Genomic DNA, 21,662 nt, shown 5'->3' with positions numbered 1-21,662 from the left:
CCACGATAACCCCTCAAATATCCACTTTTTCATTAGAGACACAGACGCTAGATGTCTCTCTTCTCTGAGATGATTCCTTCCTTCAACTGTGGTTGTTTGTTGTCCAAGAAAGTGTGTGAATGAGCTTGGAAGAGAACAGAACCCTCATTGTCTTTCATAGATTATGTTCATATTAACTCTCTGCTTATGTGGGAATTGTCATATAATCTCCAAACAAATGCCAGATTAGCATGAACATAGCATAATCATTTATTACTGCATTTATTCTGTTGTGCTTTTTTGTTTTAAACTAGGCCTGTATTGAAATGTACTGAAATTAAAATCCTCCTCTCTGTCTATCTACCTTTGTATTATTTGTATCTCTCTCTCATTCTATCTGTGTCTCTCTCTGATCTGTATCTGATCGGCATCACTACCTCTAACTTAATATATATTTTTTTCCAGGACTGACATTTTAATATATTTGCTATGAATTGATTTTATTTTTGTTTGTATTTATCTATGTCACCTGAAATTAAAGTTTCCCAAGACCTAGAGCTGTGTTAGCTGTGCTGCTTCAGGGTTTACATTGGAGTTTACATTGGTCTCTCTCTCTCTCTCTCTCTCTCTCTCTCCCTCTCCCTCTATATCTCTCGAATTTAACATATTTTTTATATATATATATAAAATATGTTAAATTATATGTATTATATGTTCAGATCTATTAGCTATGTGACAATCAACAAACAACATCCCTCTCATGCTACTGTAGCAGGAGGCTACTCCCCCTTGTTACACTCATACCTGTCCTACGTAAAACAAAGGCAGGAGGGAACCAGTTACCTCCTTGGCGAGGGAATATACAGCAGCCACTTAAATGTTACACATGAAAATATTAAAATGCAACACTCATTAAAATGCTCTAAATGAAAATGAAACAATTGTGTATTTATTATTTGTTAATTTCTGCAAGTGCACAATAATGCTGTGGAATTGTTCCTATTGAAATATATAATTTCCATTGTAAACTACACAGCTCAATAAGAAACATAAACTTTGCATAATAGCTTTAGTGATTAAAATAACCCAAAACACAATGTGTACAATAAGTTACATGTGTGATTGGACAGATGTCCCTCATAGTGACAAACAAACATTGTTTTGGTTTAAACACTAGATGACGAGATGGTGAACAAAGTGGAGCAACTTGTTCTGAGGCTCTGTGAACTAATACAATCAAAGGTCAAAGGAAATGTGGCTTTAAAGTTGCTATAATGTAACTTCAAAGCCATAAGCCTTTATGAGATCACTTAATCAGTTGTCCTCCCAAAATCAACAGAGCTAAACACACGTTTCGATTATCCAAACATATTAAACATTGCGTTTGGATATTTTTCAACCTACATCTCTGTTGATCTGGATTATTGTACAACATGGAAGATACAACCTTGTCCAATTATCTGAAGAATTGTTCAGGTGGGTTACAGCTACTTCTCCAGATGTGTCAAGTCTTTTTGTGTGGAGCTCAGTGCAAGGCATGCATAATATTTCACCCTATTTCCAACACAAATCATTTTATTAGGGCCAGAGCACTGACGGTGCTGTTTTGCATGTCTTACACTAGTACTTCTCCTCCTCCATTGACCACAACCATGTAAAACTTTGTGAAAAGGGCCTCAAGACATTGATGATGAAGTCTTTTGAAAACTGTGAGCTTTCTTCTAACACCTTGTTCGTTCAACAGACTTGATCACCTGGATTTCATTTGCAGGCTCTTGATAATATGTCTTTACATGAACACTGTGCAGGATAGTAGTCAGAGTCATTGTGAATAAAAAACAGTACTTTCACTAACCTTAACCAAACAGTAGTTGCCATGTTCACATAATGTAATAAAACCTGATGTCGTTTAAAATTACAAAACAATGTTGAATGTGATACAGAACTTTGCGGAGCCATCCAATGTCATCATCCTTATGTGGTCATAGGATTCAGAAGTCACTCATGCAGTCAACAGGTTGATGCTCACTGGTTTTTTTTCTCTTTTGTAGAGATGGTTGGCCGCCCCATCTCACCCATCGCCATCTTGGCGAGTAATTGCTCTGTGAGTAAGGCCACCAAGAGGAAGGCCACCACTGAAGATGAGCCCCCACTGAAGAGGCAGAGGGGTGTTATGTCTGATGCCAACACCAACCCTGCTCAATCAACCCTGGAGTCAGTGATCGTGGTCCACAGCTCCAGTGACGAGAGCACGGTGTTGTCAGGCCACACCAGCAGAGGTGACTTACTTTTAAAGAAAATGTGCTGCTGTTTGCATGGAAGCAATATGATCATGTTAAAATGGGGATTGGTGTTGACTCCAGTTGGGAGGTATTTCAGTTTTCTTTTTGTGATGTTGTTCACTGTGTTTGAAAAACTGGCTTGTCCAACTTAAAGGAAGAATTCTAATTTTGAGAAACATAATTATTTACTTTCTTCCTGAGGATTAGATACAAATATTGACACCACCACTAGACTTGAAATGCAAATACAACATGGTGTTGGGTTTTATTGGCACTTGCGTACCAGACTAATTCTTGACTTCAGCGTATTATTCCTTCAACAAGTTTGAGGCCTGTAAGTCGTTCATAATATTTCAACCTACTTCCAACACAAATCATTTTATTTCAAGTATTTCTTTAAAATGTTGATTATTTTAGTGCATTGACGTGCCTCATTCATTCTTGTGCCATGATACAGACACTTGTTTCAGGACAAATCTTGATACACAGTCAGTTTTATAGAAAAAAGTTGATATTATTCGTGCTTCACTGTCAGTTTATTTTCACTTGCATTAATAAAACATGATATCAAGATTTTAAAAGATCAACAGACTTGATCTCCTGGATTTCATTTGCAGGCTCTTGATAATATTTATTTACTCATACACTGTGCAGGAAAGTAGCCAGAGTCATTGTGAATAATAAAAAGTACTTTCACTAACCTTAACCAAACAGTATTTGCCATGTTCACATAATGCAAGAACTTAGTTTTAAAATGTTGTTGTTCAAAATTACAAAACAATGTTGAATGTGATACAGAACTTTGCAGAGTCATCCAATGTCATCATCCTTATGTGGTCATAGGATTCAGAAGTCACTACATGCAGTCAACAGGTTGATGCTCACTGGTTTTTTTTCTCTTTTGTAGAGATGGTTGGCCGCCCCATCTCACCCATCGCCATCTTGGAGAGTAATTGCTCTGTGAGTAAGGCCACCAAGAGGAAGGCCACCACTGAAGATGAGCCCCCACTGAAGAGGCAGAGGGGTGTTATGTCTGATGCCAACACCAACCCTGCTCAATCAACCCTGGAGTCAGTGATCGTGGTCCACAGCTCCAGTGACGAGAGCACAGTGTTGTCAGGCCACACCAGCAGAGGTGACTTACTTTTAAAGAAAATGTGCTGCTGTTTGCATGGAAGCAATATGATCATGTTAAAATGGGGATTGGTGTTGACTCCAGTTGGGAGGTATTTCAGTTTTCTTTTTGTGATGTTGTTCACTGTGTTTGAAAAACTGGCTTGTCCAACTTAAAGGACGAATTATAATTTTGAGAAACATAATTATTTACTTTCTTCCTGAGGATTAGATACAAATATTGACACCACCACTAGACTTGAAATGCAAATACAACATGGTGTTGGGTTTTATTGGCACTTGCGTACCAGACTAATTCTTGACTTCAGCGTATTATTCCTTCAACAAGTTTGAGGCCTGTAAGGCGTTCATAATATTTCAACCTACTTCCAACACAAATCATTTTATTTCAAGTATTTCTTTAAAATTTGGATTATTTTAGTGCATTGATGTGCCTCATTCATTCTTGTGCCATGATACAGACACTTGTTTCAGGACAAATCTTGATACACAGTCAGTTTTATAGAAAAAAGTTGATATTATTCGTGCTTCACTGTCAGTTTATTTTCACTTGCATTAATAAAACATGATATCAAGATTTTAAAAGATCAACAGACTTGATCTCCTGGATTTCATTTGCAGGCTCTTGATAATATTTATTTACTCATACACTGTGCAGGAAAGTAGCCAGAGTCATTATGAATAATAAACAGTACTTTCACTAACCTGAACCAAACAGTATTTGCCATGTTCACATAATGCAAGAACTTAGTTTTAAAATGTTGTTGTTTAAAATTACAAAACAATGTTGAATGTGGTACAGAACCTTGCAGAGTCATCCAATGTCATCATCCTTATGTGGTCATAGGATTCAGAAGTCACTACATGCAGTCAACAGGTTGATGCTCACTGTTTTTTTTCCTCTTTTGTAGAGATGGTTGGCCGCCCCATCTCACCCATCGCCATCTTGGCAAGTAATTGCTCTGTGAGTAAGGCCACCAAGAGGAAGGCCACCACTGAAGATGAGCCCCCACTGAAGAGGCAGAGGGGTGTTATGTCTGATGCCAACACCAACCCTGCTCAATCAACCCTGGAGTCAGTGATCGTGGTCCACAGCTCCAGTGACGAGAGCACGGTGTTGTCAGGCCACACCAGCAGAGGTGACTTACTTTTAAAGAAAATGTGCTGCTGTTTGCATGGAAGCAATATGATCATGTTAAAATGGGGATTGGTGTTGACTCCAGTTGGGAGGTATTTCAGTTTTCTTTTTGTGATGTTGTTCACGGTGTTTGAAAAACTGGCTTGTCCAACTTAAAGGAATAATTCTACATTTTGAGAAATATAATTATTTACTTTCTTCCTGAGGATTAGATGTAAATATTGACACAGATTAAACAAACCAGATATGATATGTAAATGAAATGATTCAAACAAATACTTATCTTTCAGAGCTTTCAGCCGACTGTCAGGCAGATTGATTTTACTTAGTTGTCATGAAGCTATCTGATGGTTTCGCTCCACTGAGCTATTTCCACAACATCTGAAAAGACTCCATATGTTGAAATGTGGTGGTTGAAAGCCTTAGAAATATGAAAAAGTGGATCATGAGTTAATATATCAAAATGTCAGTCCTGGAAAAAAAATATTAAGTTAGAGGTAGTGATGCCATCTTTTTTTCACAACTATATTAAACCATGTGTCTGTGTCTGTGTTCATTGGTGCAGCTGACTTGAGGCCAAGTACTTGGAGCGTAAAAAACTTGGTCAAGGAGGCTTTGGCTCAGTTTATGCCGGCCACAGAAGGTCTGATGATTTACCAGTAAGTACATAATATGATGTGATTAAATAATTGAATGTAATATTCTCACATCAAACATAAATACTGTGACTTCATCCCTTGGAATAACCAAAGTGCTCATGATCTGTCCTGTAGGTGGCGATAAAACACATCCCCATCTGTGACGTGCCCTGTCAAAAAGTGGTGAGTGATCTGTTGTCTCAGCACCAACTGTTGAAATCATTCTTTAACTTTTATGTTTTTGTTGTTTCCTTGTTGTTGATGAGATACACACACATATTTTTCCTTTAGATGTTAAATGGGAGGGCATGCAGGATTCCAAAGGAGGTGCTGCTCATGCACAAAGCCGCAGGTGAACCAGTGACTGTGGGAAAATCTGCGGCCGTGTCGATACTGGACTGGTACGATCTGGACCAAGAGGTTATTCTGGTCATGGAGAGGCCAGTCCCCTCTATGGATCTGCTGCGCTTCATGGATGAGAACTATGGTCCGATGGCCGAGGACGTTGCAAAGGTACTGGAGCTTTATTCTTTTTGTGAGCTGTTTCCCAGACTACTACTGAAAAGGTCATTCATTTGAATATCATCAGTTTCAGTGGAGAGTGTTTGGCTGCTATCACACCCATATTTCATTTGGGTCCAATCACAACTAACATTTTAAATTTCAAAATTAAATTATTTGAGATTCAGTCTTTAGAAACCTTCCCTTTATCGAGGGCTCTTGAGTTTTAATTAATGGGTATATTATTGGCTGAAACATTGAGAAAACTATTTCAGCACAAATTCCTTTTTGAAGTTGTCAGCAGATCACATACTACGATTAAAAGCTACACAACAGCCATTAAATAGACCTTGTGTTAGGTCGTTTTTACAATTGCTTGTCCCAGAAATAAGAAAGGCCTTTGGACCTCAGCTTAGTCCTCAAACTGCTCAGGAGAACAACATAGACTGTGTTTTTCAGTCCCATCCAGAGTCCCTTCTTCACCACTCTAACTCATTTGTGACTCTTTATCTCTTTCTCAGATCATCATGAAGCAGCTGGTGGATGCTGCCATCGATTTGCAAGCCAAAGGCGTCTTCCACAGAGATATAAAAGCAGAGAACATCCTCATCGAGTTCAGCTCCGATGGCCATCGAGTTCGGCTCATTGATTTTGGATGTGGCTGCATTTGCAAGAAAAAACGCATTTACATCCAGTTCTCTGGTACGGCCAACCTGTCTTGTTATCCTGCTTTTCATTCATCTGACTGTAAAATCTCTGCCTGTAAATCATCCATTGCTTTTTTTTCTGTCTCCTTCTATTTTACATATTGTAGGAACACTAGCATACGCTCCTCCAGAGTTTCACATCAACTGGCAATACATGGCCGGCCCCACGACAGTCTGGCAGTTGGCAGCATTGCTCTTTGAAATGCTGGATGGATTCAGCCGGTTCCGCACCACAGGGTTCCTCAGGAATGAACTCCGAATCAGCTCTGTGTGGTCCAAAGGTGAGACAACGCTGGTTTCAATGTGCAGTTATTATGTTCCTTCCATGTTACAGTTGATCACTGTAGATTCAAGCTTCATCATTTCTTTGTCGTCTGTCCTCTCTCTTCACAGACTGCCAAGACTTCTTGGCAAAGTGTTTGGCTTTAGAGCCTGAGGACCGTGCCACTCTGGAGGAAAGCAGCACTCCTGGTTTAAGTTCCTCTGTTGAGGAACTTAAACCTGTGTATATATGTATGTACATCATGTTATTGTTTTTTCATTAAATATTTAAATCTCCTCCTTGTCTCCACTTCCTGGTTTCATATGGTATCCTCTGTCTGAGGCTGTATCCTCCAAAGGAGGTAAGTTCACCGTGAATCAGAGAATTTGCATCAGGATCCAAGTCTCTCAAAAAGTTTAGGTTAAACACAGATGTCATAAATTCAGAGTGTTGCTGACCTGCTCCTGACAGAGTCCCTGGCTGGGCTCGGAGCAGAAGGAGCACGGACACTGTTTGGGTCTTCACAAACCCTGCCGCCCTGGACCATGTTGCGATGGAAATAGCTTCTGTACAGTTAAACTCCTCCATCACTGTAGATCCATGGCGCTGAGCACAGTGCAGTTCTGACTGCACTGACTGGTGAAAAATGAAATCCAATATTTTTGTTTTTAAAGTGAGTCTTGACACAAATTATTCATGTTGGTGTAAAAAATAACCACTTATTCAGTGGTACAGTTGTCAAACTGCATCATCACCCTTTGTCAAATTCCACTTTTCTTGACCTCAGATAGCAACAGGAGAAAAGAACATCTACAGGCAAACTCTATAAGGGGAAAACTAGAATTCTTGAATTGATGAGGTTATGGGTCAAAGCTCTGCAAACTTTCAATTTTTCTTTCCAAAAGTAAAGACTATATGTATGTTTCTGTTTTGAATCATCGATACATTTATTTATTTAAATATGCAGTGTCTAAAAACACTGCAGAGAACAAAATCCAGGGTTTCTGCAGGTTTCAACAAGTTAAATATAAAACTTGTCAGGACCATAATGAATGAAATTTAACACGAATGTCAAGTACAACAGATAAGCAGGAATATCAGAGTCCCACAATCACTTTCATTTCCCCATAATTGAAGATAGGGTGAAGTGGCCGAGTAGAGAATAACCATGGAAACACCACGCTATCTCTCAAACTACAGGCAGAGATTGTATGTATTCATAGCTGTTCCCACAGCCAAGCTGAGTGTACTGACCAGGGTGTTTGTACTTATCAGGTATTAGTTCCACATTGGTCTTGTTTGTAGTTTTACTACAGTGTACTGCCATTGAGAAAGAACTATAACTATGATTGAAAATGTATTTAAAGAACTGAAGCTTGATGTCAGTAGCATTAAATTAGCATTAACATAATTTGTACCCACTTGAACATATTTAAGACTTTTAAAGACCTGGAATTCAAATGATTGTATTTTAGACACCAACCCTATCAGCACCATGTGTGTGTTTTAACTGTTAAATTGCTGCTAATACTATGGGGCCATTATTGTGCAAAAGTATTCTCAATCCGTCTGTGTTGTGTGAATGTGTATACAAATCTACATGGCGATTAATGGCCTAAAAGTATTTGGCTTCAAGAGCTGAAAAAACAGACAAGTCATCAGTTTCTGGTCAGAACAGAAAAGAAACATAACAAGCCTCCATCCGGCTCCTGTGGTGTCGTCCAAGTGTAGAGCCCCGACATTCGAACTCAACTCGAAACTGCGTCATTTACACCATGTTGTAGCATGCTAGCTACCGAGACATCGGCAGGTGTAACAATGGGCGTGGACCGAGGCGGCGGGTGCGTGGTGGAAAGTATGTGGAATAAGTTTCATTATCAGAAAGTCATATCAAGCAGTATAACAACGTTTTGAGGGCCTGTAGTCTGTATTATTCACATTCTGATATTTTAGTATTTTCAAGCAGTATATGTGACTGTCATCAGGGTTCAGAGTCACTTCCAGCTGATCTAGCATTTTGTGTTTTATGTGTAAAAAGTCAGACTAAGACTAACACCACTATGAGTTGTAGTTACCAGAGTGTGCCAGCAGAGGGAGTAGAGTGTTGCTGTAGGGCAGGGGTTCCCAAACTTTTCAGACCACACACCAATACAGCTTTCCGAAGATAGTCCCTCTTCTATGAGCATGAACATAGCATAATCATTTATTACTGCATTTATTCTGTTGTGCTTTTTTGTTTTAAACTAGGCCTGTATTGAAATGTACTGAAATTAAAATCCTCCTCTCTGTCTATCTACCTTTGTATTATTTGTATCTCTCTCTCATTCTATCTGTGTCTCTCTCTGATCTGTTGCTTTCAGGGACCTGATAGAGACCAACATGGAGTTCCTTGGTTAGATCATCATGCAGAACTAAATAAAGCAACAGACTGCCAGGGTTTTATGTGAATCACGACAAGCCAATATCTGCACCTTGATGGTCTGTGGAAGTAAATCAGTCTCATTAGATTTTGAAATTGAAATTATTCATTTGTATTTTTGCTGCTGAAATTCAGTCTGAAAATGTTCAAAGTATAATATTCAACTGCTAAAATTCAGTTGCAAGAATTCAGATGCAAAAACTCAGATATATATATATATACAATATGTTAAATTATATGTATTATATGTTCAGATCTATTAGCTATGTGACAATCTATACATACAACATCCCTCAAATGCTACTGTAGCAGGAGGCTACTCCCCCTTGTTACATTCATACCTGTCCTACGTAAAACAAAGGCAGGAGGGAACCAGTTACCTCCTTGGCGAGGGAATATACAGCAGCCACTTAAATGTTACACATGAAAATATTAAAATGCAACACTCATTAAAATGCTCTAAATGAAAATGAAACAATTGTGTATTTATTATTTGTTAATTTCTGCAAGTGCACAATAATGCTGTGGAATTGTTCCTATTGAAATATATAATTTCCATTGTAAACGACACAGCTCAATAAGAAACTGAAGTGATTAAAATAACCCAAAACACAATGTGTACAATAAGTTACATGTGTGATTGGACAGATGTCCCTCATAGTGACAAACAAACATTGTTTTGGTTTAAACACTAGATGACGAGATGGTGAACAAAGTGGAGCAACTTGTTCTGAGGCTCTGTGAACTAATACAATCAAAGGTCAAAGGAAATGTGGCTTTAAATTTGCTATAATGTAACTTCAAAGCCATAAGCCTTTATGAGATCACTTAATCAGTTGTCCTCCTAATATCAACAGAGCTAAACACACGTTTCGATTATTCAAACACATTAAATATTGCGTTTGGATATTTTTCAACCTACATCTCTGTTGATCTGGATTATTGTACGACATGGAAGATACAACCTTGTCCAATTATCTGAAGAATTGTTCAGGTGGGTTACAGCTACTTCTCCAGATGTGTCAAGTCTTTTTGTGTGGAGCTCAGTGCAAGGCATGCATAATATTTCACCCTATTTCCAATACAAATCATTTTATTAGGGCCCGAGCACTGACGGTGCTGTTTTGCATGTCTTACACTAGTACTTCTCCTCCTCCATTGACCACAACCATGTAAAACTTTGCAGGCTCTTGATAATATGTCTTTACATGAACACCCGTGCAGGATAGTAGCCAGAGTCATTGTGAATAAAAAACAGTACTTTCACTAACCTTAACCAAACAGTAGTTGCCATGTTCACATAATGTAATAAAACCTGATGTCGTTTAAAATTACAAAACAATGTTGAATGTGATACAGAACTTTGCAGAGCCATCCAATGTCATCATCCTTATGTGGTCATAGGATTCAGAAGTCACTACATGCAGTCAACAGGTTGATGCTCACTGGTTTTTTTCCTCTTTTGTAGAGATGGTTGGCCGCCCCATCTCACCCATCGCCATCTTGGCGAGTAATTGCTCTGTGAGTAAGGCCACCAAGAGGAAGGCCACCACTGGAGATGAGCCCCCACTGAAGAGGCAGAGGGGTGTTATGTCTGATGCCAACACCAAACCTGCTCAATCAACCCTGGAGTCAGTGATCGTGGTCAACAGCTCCAGTGACGAGAGCACAGTGTTGTCAGGCCACACCAGCAGAGGTGACTTACTTTTAAAGAAAATGTGCTGCTGTTTGCATGGAAGCAATATGATCATGTTAAAATGGGGATTGGTGTTGACTCCAGTTGGGAGGTATTTCAGTTTTCTTTTTGTGATGTTATTCACTGTTTGAAAAACTGGCTTGTCCAATTTAAAGGAAGAATTATAATTTTGAGAAACATAATTATTTACTTTCTTCCTGAGGATTAGATACAAATATTGACACCACCACTAGACTTGAAATGCAAATACAACATGGTGTTGGGTTTTATTGGCACTTGCGTACCAGACTAATTCTTGACTTCAGCGTATTATTCCTTCAACAAGTTTGAGGCCTCGCAAGGCGTTCATAATATTTCAACCTACTTCCAACACAAATCATTTTATTTCAAGTATTTCTTTAAAATGTTGATTATTTTAGTGCATTGATGTGCCTCATTCATTCTTGTGCCATGATACAGACACTTGTTTCAGGACAAATCTTGATACACAGTCAGTTTTATAGAAAAAAGTTGATATTATTCATGCTTCACTGTCAGTTTATTTTCACTTGCATTAATAAAACATGATATCAAGATTTTAAAAGATCAACAGACTTGATCTCCTGGATTTCATTTGCAGGCTCTTGATAATATTTATTTACTCATACACTGTGCAGGAAAGTAGCCAGAGTCATTGTGAATAATAAACAGTACTTTCACTAACCTGAACCAAACAGTATTTGCCATGTTCACATAATGCAAGAACTTAGTTTTAAAATGTTGTTGTTCAAAATTACAAAACAATGTTGAATGTGAACAGAACTTTGCAGAGCCATCCAATGTCATCATCCTTATGTGGTCATAGGATTCAGAACTCACTACATGCAGTCAACAGGTTGATGCTCACTGGTTTTTTTCCTCTTTTGTAGAGATGGTTGGCCGCCCCATCTCACCCATCGCCATCTTGGAGAGTAATTGCTCTGTGAGTAAGGCCACCAAGAGGAAGGCCACCAAGAGGAAGGCCACCACTGGAGATGAGCCCCCACTGAAGAGGCAGAGGGGTGTTATGTCTGATGCCAACACCAACCCTGCTCAATCAACCCTGGAGTCAGTGATCGTGGTCCACAGCTCCAGTGAAGAGAGCACGGTGTTGTCAGGCCACACCAGCAGAGGTGACTTACTTTTAAAGAAAATGTGCTGCTGTTTGCATGGAAGCAATATGATCATGTTAAAATGGGGATTGGTGTTGACTCCAGTTGGGAGGTATTTCAGTTTTCTTTTGTGATGTTGTTCACTGTGTTTGAAAAACTGGCTTGTCCAACTTAAAGGAAGAATTCTAATTTTGAGAAACATAATTATTTACTTTCTTCCTGAGGATTAGATACAAATATTGACACCACCACTAGACTTGAAATGCAAATACAACATGGTGTTGGGTTTTATTGGCACTTGCGTACCAGACTAATTCTTGACTTCAGCGTATTATTCCTTCAACAAGTTTGAGGCCTCGCAAGGCGTTCATAATATTTCAACCTACTTCCAACACAAATCATTTTATTTCAAGTATTTCTTTAAAATTTGGATTATTTTAGTGCATTGACGTGCCTCATTCATTCTTGTGCCATGATACAGACACTTGTTTCAGGACAAATCTTGATACACAGTCAGTTTTATAGAAAAAAGTTGATATTATTCGTGCTTCACTGTCAGTTTATTTTCACTTGCATTAATAAAACATGATATCAAGATTTTAAAAGATCAACAGACTTGATCTCCTGGATTTCATTTGCAGGCTCTTGATAATATTTATTTACTCATACACTGTGCAGGAAAGTAGCCAGAGTCATTGTGAATAATAAACAGTACTTTCACTAACCTTAACCAAACAGTATTTGCCATGTTCACATAATGCAAGAACTTAGTTTTAAAATGTTGTTGTTTAAAATTACAAAACAATGTTGAATGTGGTACAGAACTTTGCAGAGTCATCCAATGTCATCATCCTTATGTGGTCATAGGATTCAGAAGTCACTACATGCAGTCAACAGGTTGATGCTCACTGTTTTTTTTCCTCTTTTGTAGAGATGGTTGGCCGCCCCATCTCGCCCATCGCCATCTTGGCAAGTAATTGCTCTGTGAGTAAGGCCACCAAGAGGAAGGCCACCACTGAAGATGAGCCCCACTGAAGAGGCAGAGGGGTGTTATGTCTGATGCCAACACCAAACCTGCTCAATCAACCCTGGAGTCAGTGATCGTGGTCCACAGCTCCAGTGACGAGCACAGTGTTGTCAGGCCACACCAGCAGAGGTGACTTACTTTTAAAGAAAATGTGCTGCTGTTTGCATGGAAGCAATATGATCATGTTAAAATGGGGATTGGTGTTGACTCCAGTTGGGAGGTATTTCAGTTTTCTTTTTGTGATGTTGTTCACGGTGTTTGAAAAACTGGCTTGTCCAACTTAAAGGAATAATTCTACATTTTGAGAAATATAATTATTTACTTTTTTCCTGAGGATTAGATGTAAATATTGACACAGATTAAACAAACCAGATATGATATGTAAATGAAATGATTCAAACAAATACTTATCTTTCAGAGCTTTCAGCCGACTGTCAGGCAGATTGATTTTACTTAGTTGTCATGAAGCTATCTGATGGTTTCGCTCCACTGAGCTATTTCCACAACATCTGAAAAGACTCCATATGTTGAAATGTGGTGGTTGAAAGCCTTAGAAATATGAAAAAGTGGATCATGAGTTAATATATCAAAATGTCAGTCCTGGAAAAAAAATATTAAGTTAGAGGTAGTGATGCCATCTTTTTTTCACAACTATATTAAACCATGTGTCTGTGTCTGTGTTCATTGGTGCAGCTGACTTCGAGGCCAAGTACTTGGAGCGTAAAAAACTTGGTCAAGGAGGCTTTGGCTCAGTTTATGCCGGCCACAGAAGGTCTGATGATTTACCAGTAAGTACATAATATGATGTGATTAAATAATTTAATGTAATATTCTCACATCAAACATAAATACTGTGACTTCATCCCTTGGAATAACCAAAGTGCTCATGATCTGTCCTGTAGGTGGCGATAAAACACATCCCCATCTGTGACGTGCCCTGTCAAAAAGTGGTGAGTGATCTGTTGTCTCAGCACCAACTGTTGAAATCATTCTTTAACTTTTATGTTTTTGTTGTTTCCTTGTTGTTGATGAGATACACACACATATTTTTCCTTTAGATGTTAAATGGGAGGGCATGCAGGATTCCAAAGGAGGTGCTGCTCATGCACAAAGCCGCAGGTGAACCAGTGACTGTGGGAAAATCTGCGGCCGTGTCGATACTGGACTGGTACGATCTGGACCAAGAGGTTATTCTGGTCATGGAGAGGCCAGTCCCCTCTATGGATCTGCTGCGCTTCATGGATGAGAACTATGGTCCGATGGCCGAGGACGTTGCAAAGGTACTGGAGCTTTATTCTTTTTGTGAGCTGTTTCCCAGACTACTACTGAAAAGGTCATTCATTTGAATATCATCAGTTTCACTGGAGAGTGTTTGGCTGCTATCACACCCATATTTCATTTGGGTCCAATCACAACTAACATTTTAAATTTCAAAATTAAATTATTTGAGATTCAGTCTTTAGAAACCTTCCCTTTATCAAGGGCTCTTGAGTTTTAATTAATGGGTATATTATTGGCTGAAACATTGAGAAAACTATTTCAGCACAAATTCCTTTTTGAAGTTGTCAGCAGATCACATACTACGATTAAAAGCTACACAACAGCCATTAAATAGCCCTTGTGTTCGGTCGTTTTTACAATTGCTCGTCCCAGAAATAAGAAAGGCCATTGCACCTCAGCTTAGTCCTCAAACTGCTCAGGAGAACAACATAGACTGTGTTTTTCAGTCCCATCCAGAGTCCCTTCTTCACCACTCTAACTCATTTGTGACTCTTTATCTCTTTCTCAGATCATCATGAAGCAGCTGGTGGATGCTGCCATCGATTTGAAAGCCAAAGGCGTCTTCCACAGAGATATAAAAGCAGAGAACATCCTCATCGAGTTCAGCTCCGATGGCCATCGAGTTCGGCTCATTGATTTTGGATGTGGCTGCATTTGCAAGAAAAACCGCATTTACATCCAGTTCTCTGGTACGGCCAACCTGTCTTGTTATCCTGCTTTTCATTCATCTGACTGTAAAATCTCTGCCTGTAAATCATCCATTGCTTTTTTTTCTGTCTCCTTCTATTTTACATATTGTAGGAACACTAGCATACGCTCCTCCAGAGTTTCACATCAACTGGCAATACATGGCCGGCCCCACGACAGTCTGGCAGTTGGCAGCATTGCTCTTTGAAATGCTGGATGGATTCAGCCGGTTCCGCACCACAGGGTTCCTCAGGAATGAACTCCGAATCAGCTCTGTGTGGTCCAAAGGTGAGACAACGCTGGTTTCAATGTGCAGTTATTATGTTCCTTCCATGTTACAGTTGATCACTGTAGATTCAAGCTTCATCATTTCTTTGTCGTCTGTCCTCTCTCTTCACAGACTGCCAAGACTTCTTGGCAAAGTGTTTGGCTTTAGAGCCTGAGGACCGTGCCACTCTGGAGGAAATGCAGCAGCACCCCTGGTTTAAGTTCCTCTGTTGAGGAACTTAAACCTGTGTATATATGTATGTACATCATGTTATTGTTTTTTTTCATTAAATATTTAAATCTCCTCCTTGTCTCCACTTCCTGGTTTCATATGGTATCCTCTGTCTGAGGCTGTATCCTCCAAAGGAGGTAAGTTCACCGTGAATCAGAGAATTTGCATCAGGATCCAAGTCTCTCAAAAAGTTTAGGTTAAACACAGATGTCATAAATTCAGAGTGTTGCTGACCTGCTCCTGACAGAGTCCCTGGCTGGGCTCGGAGCAGAAGGAGCACGGACACTGTTTGGGTCTTCACAAACCCTGCCGCCCTGGACCATGTTGCGATGGAAATAGCTTCTGTACAGTTAAACTCCTCCATCACTGTAGATCCATGGCGCTGAGCACAGTGCAGTTCTGACTGCACTGACTGGTGAAAAAATGAAATCCAATATTTTTGTTTTTAAAGTGAGTCTTGAAACAAATTATTCATGTTGGTGTAAAAAAATAACCACTTATTCAGTGGTACAGTTGTCAAACTGCATCATCACCCTTTGTCAAATTCCACTTTTCTTGACCTCAGATAGCAACAGGAGAAAAGAACATCTACAGGCAAACTCTATAAGGGGGAAAACTAGAATTCTTGAATTGATGAGGTTATGGGTCAAAGCTCTGCAAACTTTCAATTTTTCTCTTTCCAAAAAGGAAAGACTATATGTATGTTTCTGTTTTGAATCATCGATACATTTATTTATTTAAATATGCAGTGTCTAAAAACACTGCAGAGAACAAAATCCAGGGTTTCTGCAGGTTTCAACAAGTTAAATATAAAACTTGTCAGGACCATAATGAATGAAATTTAACACGAATGTCAAATACAACAGATAAGCAGGAATATCAGAGTCCCACAATCACTTTCATTTCCCCATAATTGAAGATAGGGTGAAGTGGCCGAGTAGAGAATAACCATGGAAACACCACGCTATCTCTCAAACTACAGGCAGAGATTGTATGTATTCATAGCTGTTCCCACAGCCAAGCTGAGTGTACTGACCAGGGTGTTTGTACTTATCAGGTATTAGTTCCACATTGGTCTTGTTTGTAGTTTTACTACAGTGTGCCATTGAGAAAGAACTATAACTATGGTTGAAAATGTATTTAAAGAACTGAAGCTTGATGTCAGTAGCATTAAATTAGCATTAACATAATTTGTACCCACTTGAACATATTTAAGACTTTTAAAGACCTGGAATTCAAATGATTGTATTTTAGACACCAACCCTATCAGCACCATGTGTGTGTTTTAACTGTTAAATTGCTGCTAATACTATGGCGGGTGCGTGGTGGAAAGTATGTGGAATAAGTTTCATTATCAGAAAGTCATATCAAGCAGTAGAACAACGTTTTGAGGGCCTGTAGTCTGTATTATTCACATTCTGATATTTGAGTATTTTCAAGCAGTATATGTGACTGTCATCAGGGTTCAGAGTCACTTCCAGCTGATCTAGCATTTTGTGTTTTATGTGTAAAAAGTCAGACTAAGACTAACACCACTATGAGTTGTAGTTACCAGAGTGTGCCAGCAGAGGGAGTAGAGTGTTGCTGTAGGGCAGGGGTTCCCAAACTTTTCAGCCCGCGACCCCCAAAATAACGGTTCCAGAGACTGGCGACCCCCACCGACCCTGGATGTGGTATATAATGTTGCGCACAGCCACGCACACGCACGATTAGGCCTATGCAAACACGGGCATTAATACAACACAAGAACAACAGGTTTACAGCCATGATATTATTTTATAGCAATTTAAGAAATACAATATAACCAGAATACAGGGAAACTCCCTGTATAAACAGCAGGGCTGAGTGAGCATATACTGTAAGTATAAAAAAGTGCGCAGGTGATGTCTGTGCGCGTCTGTATGCATAACGAGGGTTATTTATTTTAGCCTAAACATTACTTTCATTTCTTAAACTCACTAATGAGATAGGTGGGCAATATGCATGGAGCAGAGCAAGTCCATTCTCGGCTTTATTTTGGAGACGGCGACTCGGAGATCATTCTCCACGTTTAGCTGCGCTCTGTATTCATTCTTTATGTATGTCAGGGCTGAGAAAGTCTTTTCGCACAAGTACGCCAGCCTTGTTAACCAGTCAGGGTCAGTGAGGTGGTCAGCGAGCTGGGATCCATGCTCCTTCAGAGATATGCGCACCTCGTCCCGCAGCTCATGCAGGCGGCTCAGCACATCTCCCCGCAAGAGCAAGTCTGATATTGAGTGGACGTGTTTTTATGTAGTTGACCATTTTTATCGCAATGTCAAGAATATGTTTAAGCTTTGGTTCAAGTGTTTTGCTTGCAAGAGATTCTCTGTGAATAATACAGTGTGTGGAATTTACATGTGACTGTCCCTTGTAAGACCCTCGCTTTCAGTCCTGCCTTTCCCCCAGCATCGCTCCAGCCCTGTCCCGACACACACCAATACAGCTTTCAGAAGATAGTCCCTCTTCTTTAAGTTTTGTAAAAATGTCCACACCTGTGCACGTCCACTCCAGCGCGGAGCAAAACAGCATTACGTTTTCCGTCAAAACTGTATCTGATGAAAACAAGCAGCTGGGCAGAGTTTAATATATCTGTGGATTCATCTAACTGTAAAGCATATTTCCCTTTCTCAACTCTATCCACTAGCTGCCCTCTCTCTCTCTTTCGTTCTCTCAGTGTCTCTCTCTGATCTGTTGCTTTCAGGGACCTGATACACTCTAAAAAGTGGGACTGGGGTTAATTCATATTTAATAAATAAATAATAGTAACCTTTATATAATAAAAAAGACTTTGTGCAGTTTTGAATAAAAGTGAGCTGAATTCAACAAATTAGATGTTTTTATTAATTGCATTTTACTAATTTGTGTGAGAATAAAATCAGCTCTGAATCACTTAGTAGAATTTAATTGTAATTTTTAGGAAAGTCAAAAGTTCAAGAAAATGTATACATTTTACTCATTGGGAGGCCTTAGGTTTTAATAATGTTACACTTCCGCCAAAGGCGGGAAGACAGGATGGATCTGATTCGACACCTTCGACAGGAGAACTCTGATTGGCTGTTGTCTTTTTGACTGTGCATGAAATACTCGGCTTCAACTCTGCTCCGCCTCTCTGACCTTCATCTGAGGTAAGTGATGTATCCTCTATGGAAGTTTAGCCAGCATGCTAACTTATACACTGCAGGCTCATAATTTAAGTGTAAAATTAAAATACTGTAACATGATAAGTTACCTGCTGTTACTAAATGTTGATTATGTGCTGGTTTGTGTGCTGTTTGTGTGACGTTGATTTCATGACAAATGTGGGAATACTGTTGCTGGCTTGTCTTGTGTTTTCTGCTGCTTATCTTTGATCCCGGTGGTATTCTTGTCATTATATATTGGCATTTGAATGAATGAGTGAGAAGCTAGCGTGATGCTAAGTAGCGTTAGCTCGCCTCGGTCGGCCGGCCAGTGTGGAAAAAACGCCTTTAGCCAAAGACTCTTTTCACATCTAAGTCGGTGAATTAAGGGTTTATGTCGACCCGACGTCAGTGTGAGTGGTTTATGAAACAGTACGGGCGGGTTTGGTGAGTTTTATTTAGTTTCTGTGGAGTTTGAGGAATAGTTGATGGGTAAGCTAAGCTAAGCTAACGCTAGGTGCGCAGGTGTTACATTTGCCGCGTTCACAGATTATGTTGCCAGTCGTGGTTTACCATTATATTGCTCTTTGTTCCCCTGTGCATTACAAAGGAACAAAACCACAGAAAGCATTGTTTCCAATGCAAACGACATTTACCCCATACGTTTCGTTGTTTGGTGCTGCCTTCAGGGGCTTTCGAAAAACCGAAACACTTAAAAGAGTAAAACGAAGCTGAAATCTCCCTGTGTACACAGTTTGACTAGACTTTGACTTTCTAAATTATAATTTGTTTATTGATTACACCTGTATAATTAATAATAATCGTCCGCGTTTATCTGATTTTATTCTGTGAGAGCTATTTATGCACTGTGACGGTATCTGATTAACTCCCCAAGTAATATTAACTTATAGTTCTGTGTGTGCACAAGTCTGTGGGAAGTGAATTCATTTTTTTGGCTAACTATTTGTTGCAATGTGTGTTACTGAGAGCATCTTGTAGAGAGTATTTTGTTGGTTTCTGCCGTGTGTTTGGATTCATGTTGTAAAAATGTGTGTGCGTGGAAAGTGGGACCTTGATGCTGGCTGGTTGCTAAAAAAAAAAGTAGTTTTTCCTTACTCTCGAGGGTTATGGACAGGATGTGTAAACTTTTAGTTTACACTTGCTTGTCTTTCCACACCATTCTTACCATTTATGTGAATTTGATTGCGTTGACAGTTATCAATCTAACTTTCTTCTTGTAATATTGTAACAGTGAAAAAGTTTAGTTTGAAAATTATTTTGATGTCAGAAATGTCTAGAGATAAAATTTGAACTTAATTTGGACAACATCAAAAACAAAAAAAATGTGCCAAATCTCAGACAAAGTCAACAGCCCTCATACTATCCCTCAGAGCTACATTAAACGCAGAACTATAGGTGGAAATGCCCATGAAAATTGGGCCCTAATAAGGTTGCTGCCACTCGTTGTTGGTTCGCGGGTACCTGAGGGTGATTCTGCCTGGCAGGTTCTTATGACATTAAAAGACATAGTTGAATTGGTGGTTGCACCTGTTCACACAGTTGAATCTATTGCGTACCTTGACTTTAAAATATCTGAACATCGTGACAGATTCTTTACAGTTTTTCCTGAAGGAACGTTGACACCCAAACACCATTTTTTGGAACATTATCCTGCATTGATTGAAGAATATGGGCCTCTGGTTGGTGTATGGACAATGCGCTTTGAAGCTAAACACAGCTTTTTTTAAGCAAGTTGTGAGGCACTCTAAGATGATTTACAATAATATAAGCCACCTATTGTTAAAAATAGCAGCTTTAACAAGTTTTAGGTCAGTGGATGATTTTTACACCATGAACTTGAATGTTTATTTTTGTCATTTCAGGCTCCAAGCAATCCTAGCATCAACATGACCAGAGATGTTGTCATTCGTTGTTTGATGGTTTACCTTGGGGAATCGACAGATCAACTCTTAAAAGAGTATGATGTAAGTTCAAAATACAATCACAAGTAACTCCCAGTAATTCTTGGCAAGCTACTAAGGTTTGTGAAGTCATGTAAGTAATCATTGTACATTTGTTTTCCATTAGGGAATTTTAAAGTACTAAATCCTCCCCATCTCAATCTGATTCACCAACTGGCAGAATTCAAAAGTTATCAGTAGTTTACTTATTGTCTTTATAATGTAGCCCTAAAAGTTCCTAGCTAAGAGTTTCTTCCTAAGAACTATTCACAAAGCAGTTGAGAGAGACCTTTTATTGAGATACTGAGGCAACTTCTAAAATAAGCGAAGGAGCAGAGTTGATTCAGTTGCTGTGGTCGACTTCAAGAATCAATAATGAGCTAACAGTGCTTTATAAAGATTGGTTGACAGGTGACCAAGCTTTGTAAGTCAATGTAAAATAAGATATGTATCAATACATACGTGTCAGGAAGAAAATAATTTATGTAGGAATCCATTGATTTCATTTTAAAATTTAATTTACAAATATCTACAACAGTCAGTTCAGACCATCATCTCTGGTGTCATTGAATCGTTATCATTTGTTGGTGAGCTGGTTTGATCCTTTTTAAGTTATCTGGGATGGCAATATGCTTTTGCAATTACATGATCTCAGATTTTTTTTAATAGTTATAAATGGTGAAATGGGCTGTCACAGCCCATTTCAATAGATTTTATTGTCCAAAGGGTTTGAAGCTCTTAGGGAGATGTTCAATTAGGACATTCACATTTGGCTGTACAGTCTGAGAAACGCAATGTTTTTGCTCTTTCAGGATGCTGATGAAGACAGTGTGTCGCAGGAGCTTGCTGAACAAAAGATGAACATCTTCAAGATTAATACGTCAGAGGGTCCCGACAACATTGGTATTGTGGTGGAAAGTGTAAAAGTTCTGACTGCACTGACTAACTTTCCAAGGGCTTGCTCCATGCTCGTTGGGTTGAGGTATGCAGTGAATCTTGCCTATCCTAAGGAGCTCAGGTATACATTCGAAGCCTTCAGAAACTCTTCCTGGAACTGGATTGTTCAAAGCTGTCCCCAAATGTGAACAAGCTACTAGCGTAAGAAGAGGGACCCTTTCAAAATTAAAGGAAATTTGTTAAGTCAATGTCAAAACATTGTTAAGTCAATGTCAAAACTGTTA

General features: G+C 39.2%; 1 protein-coding gene across 1 annotated transcript; it reads left to right on the top strand.

The window, feature by feature from the left end:
- Nucleotides 1-8,459: 8,459 nt before the first annotated feature.
- Nucleotides 8,460-15,382, top strand: LOC118117279 (serine/threonine-protein kinase pim-2-like). The gene is made up of 8 exons (XM_047341845.1): nt 8,460-8,496; nt 10,529-10,756; nt 13,607-13,701; nt 13,816-13,863; nt 13,972-14,193; nt 14,703-14,883; nt 14,996-15,169; nt 15,282-15,382. Exons 1-8 carry the CDS (start codon nt 8,460-8,462, stop codon nt 15,380-15,382), a joined length of 1,086 nt encoding a protein of 361 aa, XP_047197801.1.
- The last annotated feature ends 6,280 nt before the right edge of the window (nt 15,383-21,662 follow it).

The sequence above is a fragment of the Hippoglossus stenolepis genome, chromosome 11 (assembly GCF_022539355.2).
Source record: "Hippoglossus stenolepis isolate QCI-W04-F060 chromosome 11, HSTE1.2, whole genome shotgun sequence".
Lineage (NCBI taxonomy): Eukaryota > Metazoa > Chordata > Actinopteri > Pleuronectiformes > Pleuronectidae > Hippoglossus > Hippoglossus stenolepis.
The sequence above is the reverse complement of the archived record's forward strand: the minus strand, read 5'-3'. Positions and strand labels throughout refer to the sequence as shown.

Excerpts from the sequence above, each read along its gene's own strand:
- LOC118117279 (XM_047341845.1), top strand. The coding sequence starts at position 8,460 with ATGGGCGTGGACCGAGGCGGCGGGTGCGTGGTGGAAA. Across the intron at positions 10,757-13,606 it reads GTCAGGCCACACCAGCAGAG|CTGACTTCGAGGCCAAGTAC; the intron begins GTGACTTACTTT and ends TCATTGGTGCAG. Across the intron at positions 14,884-14,995 it reads CATTTACATCCAGTTCTCTG|GAACACTAGCATACGCTCCT; the intron begins GTACGGCCAACC and ends TACATATTGTAG.